Here is a 13,849-nt window from a genome sequence, read left to right as displayed (position 1 = left end):
TAAAGGAGTTGTCCACTACAACACTTTCTCGATCTGAATGTTTGGCGCTGAATAAAATAAACACACATATACTCTCCTTCTATGCCAGCGCCGTTTCAGTGGTATCGGCACTCGTGTTCCCGGGGCTGTCATGTGATTACAACATGTGAGCCCTGCACCTAATCGGCTCTGTCGTCAGTGTCTCCACCTTCGGACAAATCGAACATCAAGAGGATGCCCTGGCTACCTGTTGATGATCAATATGAAGGTGGAGACAGTGACAACAGTGCTCATTGATTGGGCGCTGGGATCACATGTTATAACAACCACATGAGAGCCCTGGTAACCCAAGTGCCAATACCAGTGGAACGGCGCCGTCATGGGAGGATGGTATAACTGTTTTTATTTTAAAGAGGGGGGGCAGGGCAATCATTCAGATTACGAAGGGGTTGTCCTAGTAATAATAAACCCCTTTTTTATCTTTACCAAATGGAGACCTATGGTAATTGAAGAGAATTAAGCAGAATATTATCACTTTTTACCTTAACCCCTTCACGACATGCGCCGTACATGTACGGCACATGTCATGTCTCCCCATTTGATGTGGGCTACAGCGCTGAGCCCATATCTTTCTCGGCACATGTCAGCTGTTTTGAACAGCTGACATATGCCCACAACAGCCGCAGGTGGCATCGCGATCCACCCATGGCTGTTAACCTGTTAAATTCTGCTGTCAGTATGACAGCGGCATTTAACTCGCGCCAGAAATCCCGCCCATCGGTGGCCCTGTCATGTGATCGCGGGTCACTAATGGGTTGGCATGCCAACCAGAGGTCTCCAGCAGACCTCATTGGTTGTCATAGCCGGATTGCTATGAGCAGCGCGCAGTGGTCGGCGCTCATAGCAAGTGACCATTTCTGCTACACACAGGCGATCTGATCATCGCCTGTGCGTAGCAGAGGTGATCGGACAACTGCAGCGTCTACTCTCCCATGGAGACTATTGAAGCATGCAGAAAGTTAAAAAAAAATATTTATAAACGTTCAAATCACCCCCCTTTCGCCACGTTCAAAATAAAACCATGGAAAAAAAATATATATATACACATATTTGGTATCGCCGCGTTTAGAATCACCCAATCTATCAAGCTATAAAAATAATCTGATCAGTAAACGGCGTAGCAAAAAGTCAAAACCCCCAGTATTATGTTTTTCGGTCGCCACAACATTGCATGAAAAAAAATTGGCACGCAAAAAATAAGCCCTCATTTGGCTCCAAATCCTGAAAAAATGGAGATGTTACGAGTCTAGGAAAATTACGCAATTTTTTTTTAAACAGACTTTGGGTTTTTTTCACTATTTTAAATAAAAAAGAATCTAGACATGTTTGGTATCTATGAACTTGTAATGACCTGGAGAATCATAGTAGCAAGTCAGTTTTAGAATGTGTTGAACATGGTAAAAAAAAAATCCAAAAAACGGTTGTGGAATTGCATTTTTTGGCAATTTCACCCCGATTGGAATTTTTTTCTCGATTTTGACTACACCATATGGTAAAACCAGTGGTGTAGTTCAAGAATACAACTTGTCCCGCAAAAAACAAGCCCTCACATGGCCATATTGATGGAAAAATAAAAAAGTTGTGGCTCTGGGAAAAAGGGGAGAAAGAAGCGAAAAAATGGCCGCGTCATGAAGGGGTTAATGTCTCTCCACTGTTGTGGGCGGAATGGCTACTCTGTGAGTAGCATATTTGCTTTGTAACTCTGAGCTCTTGGGTTCAACTACAACCAAGACCAACCCCTGCATGGAGTTTGTTCTCCCCTTGTTTTTGTGCTAAAGGCCTAGTGATAACGAATTGAAATTGTGAGTCTAGCATTCACGCTAGAATACTGGCTTAACCCTTCATGACCAGGGGTATTTTCGTTTTCGTATTTCACTCCCCTCGTTCCCAGAGCCATAACTTTTTTTATTTTTCCATCAATATGGCCATTTGATGGCTTATTTTTTGTGGGACACGTTGTACTTTTGAACATCATTGGTTTTAGCATGCCGTGTACTATAAAACGGGAAAAAAAATCTTAAGTGCGGTGAAATTGCAAAAAAGTGCAATCCCACACTTGTTTTTTGTTTGGCTTTTTTGCTAGGGTCATTACGAGTTCATGGACACCAAACATGTTTAGGTTCTCTTTTATCTAAATGGTGAAAAAAAAATTCCAAACTTTGCTAAAAAAAAAAATTGCGCCATTTTCTGATACCCGTAGCGTGTCCATTTTTCGTGATCTGGGGTCGGGTGAGAGCTTATTTTTTGCGTGCCGAGCTGACTTTTTTAATGATACCTTTTTGGTGCAGATACATTTTTTTTGATCACCCGTTATTGCGTTTTAATGCAATGTCGCGGCAACCAAAAAAACGTTATTCTGGCGTTTAGATTTTTTTCTCACTACGCCATTTAGCGATCAGGTAAATCCTTATTTTTTTTGATATGGTGATACTGAACACGGCGATACCATATCTACTATATAATTGTCTAAGGGTCACTTCTGTCTGTCAGTCCTTCTGTCACAGTTATTAATTCGCTGATTGGTCTCGGCAGCTGCCTGTCATGGCTACCGCGACCAATCAGCGACGGCCACAGTCCGATTAGTCCCTCCCCTACTCCCCTGCACTCACTGCCCGGCGCACGCTCCATAATCCCCTCCACTCACCGCTCACACAGGGTTAATGACAGCGGTAACGGCCCGCGGTGTAACGCACTCCGTTACCGCTGCTATTAACCCTGTGTGTCCCCAACTATTTACTATTGATGCATGCAGCATCAATAGTAAAAATGTCTTGTTAAAAATAATAAAAAAAGCAAAAAACCTGCTATACTCTCCCTCCGCCGCCTTTCCCGCTTCTCGCCACGCTCCCGGGACCGCTCCATTGCAAGCGGCAGCTTCCGGGACAGGGCTGGTGTGCGACAAGGACCTGCCGTGACATCACGGTCATGTGACCGCGACGTCATCATAGGTCCTGCTCACACCAGCCCTGGGACCGGAAGCTGCCGCTTGCAATGGAGCGGTCCCGGGAGCGTCGCGAGGAGCGTGAAAGGCGGCGGATGGTGAGTATAGCAGGACTTCAACGGGCCTTCGGAAGGTGAGTATATGTTTTTGTTATTTTTTAAGTCTCTATACTACGTGGCTCTGTGCTGGGCAATATTCTATGTGGCTGGGCAATATTCTATGTGGCTGGGCAATATTCTATGTGGCTGGGCAATATACTATGTGGCTGGGCAATATACTATGTGGCTGGGCAATATACTATGTGGCTGGGCAATATACTATGTGGCTGGGCAATATACTATGTGGCTGGGCAATATACTATGTGGCTGGGCAATATACTATGTGGCTGGGCAATATACTATGTGGCTGGGCAATATACTATGTGGCTGGGCAATATACTATGTGGCTGGGCAATATACTATGTGGCTGGGCAATATACTCCGTGGCTGGGCAATATACTCCGTGGCTGGGCAATATACTCCGTGGCTGGGCAATATAATCCGTGGCTGGGCAATATACTACGTGGACATGCATATTCTAGAATACCCGATGCGTTAGAATCGGGCCACCATCTAGTATGTGTATATTTGTTTTTTCGTTGTGTTTTTTTTTGAATGGGACGAAAGGGGGTTGATTTTAATCTTTTATTTTTTTCATATTTTTTAAAACATTTTCTTTCCATGCTTCAGTAGCCTCCATGGGAGGCTAGAAGCTGGCACAACTCAATCACCTCTGCTACATAGGAGCGATGCTCAGATCGCTCCTATGTAGTAGAATTGCTGCATTGTTACGAGCGCCAACCACAGGGTGGCGGTCACCGCAATCCAACAGCAACCATGGGCGTCTTTAATAGACCTCTGGTTGTTATGCCGACTCATCGCTGACCCCCGATGCGCTCATTTCCTGCCCGATGGCCGGAAGCGCTATTTAAATGCCGCTGTCAGCGTTTGACAGAGGCATTTAACTAGTTAATAGCGGCGGGTGAATCGCGGTTGCACCCCTCGCTGTTGCGGGCACATGTCGGCTGTTCAATACAGCTGACATGTCCCGGCTTTGATGCGGGCTCACCGCCGGAGCCCGAATCTAAGCAGGGGATCTGACCTAGGATGTACTATCCCGTCCGAGGTCAGAAAGGGGTTAAAAGATTTGAAAAGTTGCAAAATGTAGGTGCAACTCAGAGTTGCGCCAGCGTTTTTCAATTTTTGATGTTTTCACTCGAGTTTATTTATTTTGCGTATTTATATGGCTCCATCATATTCCGCAGCACTTCACACATTATCATCACTGTCCCTATTGTGGCTCACAATCTAACCTCCCTATTAGGATGTTTTAAAATGTGAAAGGGAACTGGAGAACCCAGAGGAAACCCACACAAACATGGGGAGAACATACAAACGCCTTGCAGATTATGTCCTTGGGATTTAGGCTATGTGCACACATTCAGGAATGTCAACAGAATTTTTCTGAACAAAACCGGACTTTTTCTGCAGGAAATCCTCAGGTTGTTTTTGTTTTTCCGGCGTTTTTTGTGCTGTTTATTTGTTTTGTGTTTTTTTTTGTTTTTTTGTTTTGTTTTTTTGAGGATTTTTTTCCGGCGCTTCCCAATGCAATAATATAGCAGCAAAAATGCAAAAAATCCACAAAATTAATGAACATGCTGCGTTTTTTACCGCAATGCGTTTTTTTCACAGAAGAAAAAAACACAGCATGTGCACAAAAATTGCGGAATGCATTAAAATGATGGGATGCTTAATGTAAGCTTTTTTTAGCCTTTTTTTCTGCAGAAGACGGTCGAAAAAACACGAAAAAAAGGCAAATCCTGAATGTGTGCACATAGCCTTAAATGTAGGACCCCAGTGCTGCCTGCAAAGCAACAGTGTTAACCACTGAATCATTGTGCTGCCCGGTAACAACATTTAAAAAAAATCTTCAGTTTTACTCAAATTAGTTGATGCAAAAATAAATACTCACTAGATGCGTTAAAGTAGGTGGAGCTGGGACGGGGGCAGGACGCTGCAATTTGTTTGATTCATGACACACTATGGTGTTCATTATGCCAGAAATCTCACTCTAGTACCTGACTGGAGTAAGATTTCTGGCATAGAGCGCCAAGGTGCACACCACTCATCAGACACTCCAGATTTATGAATTGGCGTGCATCGGACTCCAGCACACCCCACAATCAAGACCAGGGAAAATGCACTGTTTACCAACTAACAGTAAGAAAAAAAGTGATCAAAAATTTTTATTTTTCCCCAAATGGTACTATTATTTATTATTCTTTGCTGATATAGCTTCATCATGTTTCATTGCGCTTCACCGACATTATCGTTGTCCCCATTGGGGCTCACAATCTGAATCCTCTATTAGTATGTCTTTGGAATGTGGGAGGAAACCGGAGAACCCAGAAGAAACCTACGCCAACATGGGGAGAACATACAAACTCCTTGCAGATGTTGTCCTTTGGTGGCATTTGACCCTAGGAGCCCAGTGCAAAGTAACAGTGCTAACCACTGGGCCACTGTGGTACCACTAACAATGTCCACTCTTCCCAAAAGGAAACAAACCCTCACTCAAGACAGTCATCTATCAACCGAGAAATAGTAGACTTCCATATTGCTAGTAGCTTGAAGGCTTTGGAAAAGTCATAAGCCAATCCAGTAAAATGTGGGCTACCACAGCCTTATTGGCCTCCCTTTTATTTCTTATCCTTTCGGTGTGCCCAGGTATAGTTGACGTCCATGTGTATGGCATTGCTGTAGCGCAGTTTACAAGGTCTGTCTCCAGAAGCACAAGCTGTTTGCGTTGTATCGCCGACTAAAATGCCATTTTTGCCATTTTCACTACTCAACGTCTACTGCATTATTTCTGGAAAACAGCTGTCAGGTCAAAGTTGTCACTACACCCATAAACGAAACTATTTTTTTAGGGGTGTAATTTCAGTCACTTTAGCGGTTTTCTTTTGCTCTGGCACCTAAGGCCTCTTCAAATTGCACCCACAAACTATTTCAGCCAAATTTGGCCTCCAAAATTCGTATTACACTTCACGGAATTTAGTTCTTATCAATTTGCTCATCTTTAGTAAAATTGCAAATTGTTTATAAAAACAAGAAGCATGAAAGATAACATGTCAAAGATTCTCGCTGCCCCAACTGGCCCCATTAATCACAGCCTGGCTGTGCGATTTCAGCCACGTATGTTTTACGCTACAGCAGGGGTGTCAAACTGCATTCCTCGAGGGCTGCAAACAGGTCATGTTTTCAGGATTTCCTTGTACTGCACAGGTGATAATTTAATCACCAACTCATTATTTGTGTAGGTGATTAAATTATCACCTGTGCAGTACAAGGAAATCCTGAAAACATGACCTGTTTGCAGCCCTCGAGGAATGCAGTTTGACACCCCTGATCTACAGCACTTCAGAAAAATCTTTCAAATAGCTGTCGAGGGACAATTGGGAGAAACCGGACTAGTTCAGTGTGGCCCCAGCACGCTTCTCCCTGCACCACTCTAGTTCATTGACATGTCTTTCCTGATATACATATGACCTTCCTATAAAATGGCTTTTTATTGTAGTTTTTTGGCTAGGTTTCGCGACTGAAAAAATGCAGGCGTTTTGATTTTATCACTTTTTCCTGCATGAGTTAAATCATTTTATATTTTGATAGTCATGCACTATTATCGCTAGACCTTGTAGGATCACAAAGAATGTATCCATGGAGACCTTCAGAATTCCTCCTCCTGCCATGACAACCCATCAGCACCCCATGAATGCATCCCATGGGGGCCACTGGACACCCAAAAGGACCTGCCAAAATAACCATTTTAGGGATTAAGCAGTATTCTGAGCTATCTACACTGCCGGCACCCTCGGAGTATGGATCTGGTTCAGCTCCATACACACCCTACCGGCATGTTCCATATTTCTACAGCAACTAACAGAAATGAGATAAAGCTTTATTTTGCTATATTCCTATGATTGATTTAAGAAATGCAGATGTGCACAGAATTAAAAAATAAATGTGAACCATTAATTTTAGTTTTTCTATGTTTCCATGACTTAGTGTACTTTTGTTCTATAAAATACATTGTATTTTATTTGTTTCAATTTTTCCCTTTAGGTAACAGAGGCACTGCTACTGGGAGCTCAGGGGATGCATTAGGAAAAGCATTAGCTTCTGTAAGTCTAACCAATGGTGTAATATACACATTCTTTAACGGTCATTTGGCCACTTGAATTTTTTTCATTGCCAAGATATAACTTATGTAGTTGTTAAAAGAAAAAAAATGCCATCACTTCATCTACTGTGTTGATCCAGAGCAAGGCAATAGCCCTTTCAGGCATTTGCCTATGACCCTGTATTAGGGGAATATTCATTTGACACCAAATATAAATAAATCCATGGATTAGTGTCTCACCTCCAGAAGTGTAGTACCCATAGCTAGTAATATCTTGCTGTTTGAAAAAGGTATCAAGCCCTTCTTGAACTTATTATTTAGAATTGTTTACTCTTAGAGGACCATTGATTCTATGGTTACATACAAAATACAAATATAAATTTCAGTGACCAATCTAACAGTGACAGACTAGTACAGAGGGGAGAAGGCACTGACCTTGCGGACTTGGTCTACCAGATAACGGAGAGGAAGATAGTAGGGTAAGGTTAAGACAGCTCTAGGGGTGGTGAGTTGGCAGGGGTTGGTGTAGGCTTGCTTGAAGAGATGCGTTTTCAAGTTCATTTTGAAAGTTCTGAAACTGGACGATAATCTGATGTGTTGGGGCACAGAATTCCAGAATATAGGGGATGCTCGGGAGTTATTTTGAAGGTGATTGGGTGGTGAACATATAAGTGGGGATGATATAAGGTCTCGAGAGGACCAGAAATTACATGTTGGATGGTAACTGGAGAATACTTTGGCGATATATGGAAGAGACAGATAATGGACTGCTTTGTAGGTCATTGTCATTAGTTTGAACAGTATACATGGGGGAATTGGGAGCCAATGAAGGTATTTGCAGAGGGGAGAACCTGAGGAATAGTGAGGCGAGAGATGGATTAGTTGTGTAGCAGAGTTAAGGATGAACTGTAAAGGTGCGAGGGTAGCAGGCACAGAGGAGTATATTGTAGTAGTCGAGGCGGGAGATGAGGGCATGTACTAACATTTTAGTTAATTCAGGGTTGAGGAAAGGACAGATTCTGGAAATATTTTGAGTTGGAGGTGGCTGACTCAAGGTTACTCCGAGGCAGCGGACTTGCGTTACATTAAAAAGCGTGATATCATTTATTGTGATAGATGAGGTAGGGGAGTTGGGTAGGATGGAAAAAAGATGATGACTTCAGCTTTGTCCACATTGAGCTTTAGGAGCGTGATAAGGAGGAGGATGATATGGCTGGTGGACAGCAGAGAGGTAATGTCTGAGCCAGAGAGGTAGCTCTGAGTATCATCAGCGTATAGATGGTACTGGAAGCAAAGGGACTTTGTTGTACCAGGCCAAAGCTATAGATTGAGAAGAGTATGGGTCCCACAACAGAGCCATGAGAGAGAGGGTGGGATGACGTAATGTGGGCGATGCTAAATATCTGGTTGCAGACGTGTGAGAGGTACAAGAGGGTGAGGCCTTTGACGCCAAGGGAAGAGAGGATTTGTAGTAGTAGTAGGTGGTGGTGGTCAATTGTGTTGAAGGCAGAGGAAAGGTCTAGAAGGAGGAGTGTAAAGAATTGTCTGTTAGCTTTGGCAGTAAGTGGTAATCTTGTTCAGGGCAGTTTCAGTGGAATGGTGGGGACTGAAGCTGTATTGTAGTTTGAGTGAGTTAAATGAGAGGAAGAAAGTTCAGCATGGATGTGGAGCTCGCGTCGAGGGATGGCTTCTTTAGGATAGGTGTGATAGTAGCATGTTTGAAAGCAGAAAGGAAGGTACCAGAGGTTAGCTAGAAGTTGAAAAGATGGGTTGGGGCTGGGATAGGCCTGGTGATGGTGTTGGGAGAGTTGGGATGGAGTCAAGTGCACAAGTGATGAGGTGTGATTTGGAGAGGAGATGAATGAGCTCTTCAGTGATGGTAGGGTGGAAAGTTATGGGGGAGGCAGAGGGGTCTGTTATACGTAGGCATTATAACAGATGGGCAGTAAAGACTTGCTTTGTTTGGGTCACCTTATTTTTTAAATCTGCAATGAAGTTTTCTGCAGAGACGAGGGTGGTTGGAGTGGGCAGTGAAGGGCAGAGGAGGGAGTTAAGTGTTGAATTACTGTTTGGGGTTGTGGAATAAAGTAGATACAAGGGTTGTGAAGTAACAGGTGTGAGGGCTCATTTGAATGTGAAAGTTGCTGTTTTGAATGCGGTGAAATTTTCTAGAAGATTTCTCGTGTTTTCTTCCAACACCGCTCCGCAAACCTGGACACTTGCCGAAGCTTTAGTGACTTTATTGTGACAGGTTTGTCTATTGATTCATCACACTTTGCCATACACAAGAGGGGTGACTGGGTGTAAAGCTGATGCCAGTGTGGTGTTGTAGAAAATGGTGGCACTGTCTGTCTTGTGGAGTGAAGATATGGAGGACAGAGGTAGAATAGATTCGGAGAGCATGTGAAAGTCTAGGCGTGTTAGGTTTCTGTTGGGGTGTGCTAGTTTCTGAACATGGGAGTCAAGTGATGAGGACAGGGATGAGAAAGTGAGTAGATAATGGTCAGATGATGGGGAGAGGTGACATTAGATGTAGAGGTGGGTAACGATGAGGTCTTTTCACTTTGTTTCATTGCAGCCATTTGGTAAATTCAAAAAAAAAATTTTTTTTCAAATTAATGTACACTCTGCACCCCATCTTGACTGAAGAAAACAGAAATGTAGACATTTTTGCATATTTATTAAAAGAAAAACTGAAATCACTTGGTCATAAGTATTCAGACCCTTTGCTCAGACACTCATATTTAAATCACATGCTGACCATTCAGATGGTACTACTCCTACATTGGAGTCCAGCTGTGTTTGTTTAAACTGAGAGGACTTGATTTGGAAAGGCACACACCTGTCTATATAAATGTACCTTCACACATAACGATATCGTTAACGATATCGTTGCTATTTGTGACGTAGCAACGATATCGTTAATGAAATCGTTATGTGTGACAGCGACCAACGATCAGGCCCCTGCTGGGAGATCGTTGGTCGCTGAACAAAGTCCAGAACTTTATTTCGTCGCTGGACTCCTGCTGACATCGCTGGATCGGCGTGTGTGACACCGATCCAGCGATGTCTTCACTGGTAACCAGGGTAAACATCGGGTAACTAAGCGCAGGGCCGCGCTTAGTAACCCGATGTTTACCCTGGTTACCATGCTAAAAGTAAAAAAAAACAAACACTACATACTTACCTACCGCTGTCTGTCCTCCAGCGCTGTGCTCTGCTCTCCTCCTGTACTGTCTGTGAGCCGGAAAGCAGAGCGGTGACGTCACCGCTCTGCTTTCCGGCTCCCAGACAGTACAGGAGGAGAGCAGAGAAGCAGAGCGCAGCGCTGGAGGACAGACGGCTGTAGGTAAGTATGTAGTGTTTTTGTTTTTTTTTACTTTTAGCATGGTAACCAGGGTAAACATCGGGTTACTAAGCGCGGCCCTGCGCTTAGTTACCCGATGTTTACCCTGGTTACCGGCATCGTTGGTCGCTGGAGAGCGGTCTGTGTGACAGCTCTCCAGCGACCAAACAGCGACGCTGCAGCGATCCGGATCGTTGTCGGTATCGCTGCAGCGTCGCTTAATGTGAAGGGGCCTTAAGACCTCACAGTGCATGTCAGACCAAATGAGAATCATGAGGTCAAATGAACTGGTCAAGGAGCTCATAGACAGAATTGTGGCAAGGCACAGATCTGGCCAAGGTTATAAAATAATTTCTGCAGTACTTAAGGTTCCTAAGAGCACAGTGGCTTCCATAATCTTTAAATGGAAGAAGTTTAAGACCACCAGAAGTCTTCCTAGACCTGGCCTTCCAGCCAAACTTGAGCAATTGTGGTAGAAGAACCTTGGTGAGAGATGTAAAGAAGAACACCAAGATCATTGTCTGCGCTCCAGAGATACAGTAGGGAGATGGGAGAAAGTTCCACAAAGTCAACTATCACTGCAGCCCTCCACCAGTCGGGCCTTTATGGCAGAGTGGCCCCACAGAAGCCTCTCCTCAGTGTAAAGTTGCCGTCACACTAGCAGTATTTGGTCAGTATTTTACATCAGTATTTGTAAGCCAAAACCAGGAGTGAGGAAAAGTATAACAGAAACATATGCATCACCCACTGCTGGTTTTGGCTTACAGATACTGATGTAAAATACTGACCAAATACTGCTAGTGTGACGGCAGCCTAAGACATATGAAAGCCCCCATAGTTTGCTAAAAAAAAGCACATGAAGGACTCAGACTGAGAAATAAGGTTCTCTGGTCGGATGAGACGAAGATAGATCTTTTTGGTGATAATTCTAAGCGGCATATGTGGAGAAAACCAGGCACTGCTCATCACCTGCCCAGTACAATCCCAATGGTGAAAAAACGAAGAAAAAAACGAAACAAAGTCCAAAATGCAGTATAAATTACAATATTTATTAAAAAATATATATACCGTAATATAGTGTAACGGTGGGAAAAAATACCATAAAAAGCACAACACCAGCGACATATAAATGGCAGCACTAAAAATAAATGAAATATATAACCACAGTGTAAGGACAACATATATGTGCATACCTGTGTCAATAAGCCATAAAATATATAGCAAGCAGATTTACCAAATAAATATTATAAAGTGCATGTTCAAACTTAATTAGTTGGTGGCAAAAAGGAGACCGAATAGAGATGCTGATAATAAATATTGGTGCAAACTATTGGCACTAAATCCGGCCGGTATATAGTATAATAGTCATAGTGACCAGTGAGCTATAAAGCACCCAGCGGGCAAGCAATCAAACAAAAAAAAAATGCCCGCCCCCCCCCCCCCCAAAAAAAAAACAATAAATCGGAGTAGAGGTCAAAAAGAAGCCACCTGGTATTACCTGCTGAATGGGATGAACGTCCCTGGGATGTGCCGAACCCAGACGCGTGTTTCGGCGTCTGCCTTCGTCAGGGGGTCAACTATCACTGCAGCCCTCCACCAGTCGGGCCTTTATGGCAGAGTGGCAAGACGGAAGCCTCTCCTCAGTGTAAGGCTGCCGTCACACTAGCAGTATTTGGTCAGTATTTTACATCAGTATTTGTAAGCCAAAACCAGGAGTGGAACAAATAGAGGAAAAGTATAATAGAAACATATGCACCACTTCTGCATTTATCACCCACTGCTGGTTTTGGCTTACAAATTCTGATGTAAAATACTGACCAAATACTGCCAGTGTGACGGCAGCCTAAGACATATGAAAGCCCCCATAGTTTGCTAAAAAAGCACATGAAGGACTCGCAGACTGAGAAATAAGGTTCTCTGGTCGGATGAGACAAAGATAGATCTTTTTGGTGATAATTCTAGGCGGTATATGTGGAGAAAACCAGGCTCTGCTCATCACCTGCCCAATACAATCCCAATGGTGAAACGTGGTGGCAGCATCATGCTATGGGTATGATTTTCAGCTGCAGGGTCAGGACGACTGGTTGTCATTGAAGGAAGCATGAATGTGGCCAAGTACAGTGATATCCTGGATGAAAACCTCTTCCAGAGTCCTCTGGACCTCAGACTTGGCCGAAGGTTCATCGTCCAACAAGACAATGACCCTAAGCACACAGCTAAAATAACAAAGGAGTGGCTCCAGAACAGCTGTGACCATTCTTGACTGGCCCAGCCAGAGCCCTGACCTAAACCCAATTGAGCATCTCTGGAGTGACCTGAAAATGGCTGTCCACCAATGTTCACTATCCAACCTGACGGAACTGGAGTATCTACAAGGAAGAATGGCAGAGTATCCCCAAATCCAGGTGTGAAAAATTTGTTGCATGATTCCCAAGCAGACCCATGGCTGTACTAGCTCAAAAGGGTGCTTCTACTCAATACTGAGCAAAGGGTCTAAATACTTATGACCATGTGATATATCAGTTTTTCTTTTTTAATAAATTTGCAAAAATTGCTACATTTCTCTTTTTGCTTTTTGTTTTTTGTTTTTTTCAGTCAAGATGGGGTGCAGAGTGTATATTGAGAAAAAAATTAACTTTTTGAATTTACCAAATGTCAGCAATGAAAGTCAAAAATGTTAAAGGGGTCTGAATACTTTCCGTACCCTCTGTTTGTTAGTCTGTGTGGGTGGATGCGGAGGACCACTGAGTAAGACCAAAGGATGAAGCAAGGGACAGGAGCTTAAAGGCTGCAGGCTGGTGGGTGTCATTGGGGATCTTTGAGTAGCCCACGATGATGGTGGGAATATCAGCAGAGATAAAGTGGAGAAGGCAAGTGGAGATGTGGTCAATAAAACAGTCGTCAGACCCCTGGGGTCGATATATTCCGGTCATTTGGAGGCTCAAGGGAGAGTAGATACGGGCAAAATGCACTTTAAAGGAAGAGAGGATGAGGGAAGGTAAAGGTGGGATTGGGTTGAAGGTGCAATTGCTAAAGACCCACTCCTCCACCATGTCTATTGCCTGGGTGAGTGTGGGTAAAATGAAGGCCACCATAACACAGCGCACAGCGGGTGAGGCTGTGTTCGGAGGGTGTTAACCATGTTTCAGTGAGGCCCAGGAAGGATGGGGTACGAGAGGTAAAGCTGAAGTGAATGGCATGCAGCTTATTGCAGATGGAACAGGCGTTTCAGAGAGGGGGAGCTTGTTGAAAAAAATAAACAATCACAATAACGTGGCAAAGCGTTCCATAGTCTCACTGCTCGG

The 13,849-nt window shown here is 43.7% G+C and overlaps 1 protein-coding gene across 7 annotated transcripts in view; it reads left to right on the top strand.

Annotated features, from left to right (window-relative positions):
* Window positions 1–13,849, top strand: part of TCF3 (transcription factor 3) — a 128,416-nt gene that overhangs the window by 90,089 nt on the left and 24,478 nt on the right. For all 7 annotated transcript variants that reach the window (XM_069740641.1, XM_069740638.1, XM_069740640.1 and 4 more), the window contains one exon: window positions 7,141–7,199. In XM_069740641.1, coding sequence (XP_069596742.1) covers window positions 7,141–7,199 — 59 coding nt within the window. The remainder of the gene's footprint in view (window positions 1–7,140; window positions 7,200–13,849) is intronic.

This window comes from Ranitomeya imitator, chromosome 1 (genome assembly GCF_032444005.1).
Source record: "Ranitomeya imitator isolate aRanImi1 chromosome 1, aRanImi1.pri, whole genome shotgun sequence".
In the NCBI taxonomy this organism is placed as follows: Eukaryota; Metazoa; Chordata; class Amphibia; order Anura; family Dendrobatidae; genus Ranitomeya; species Ranitomeya imitator.
The sequence above is the reverse complement of the archived record's forward strand: the minus strand, read 5'-3'. Positions and strand labels throughout refer to the sequence as shown.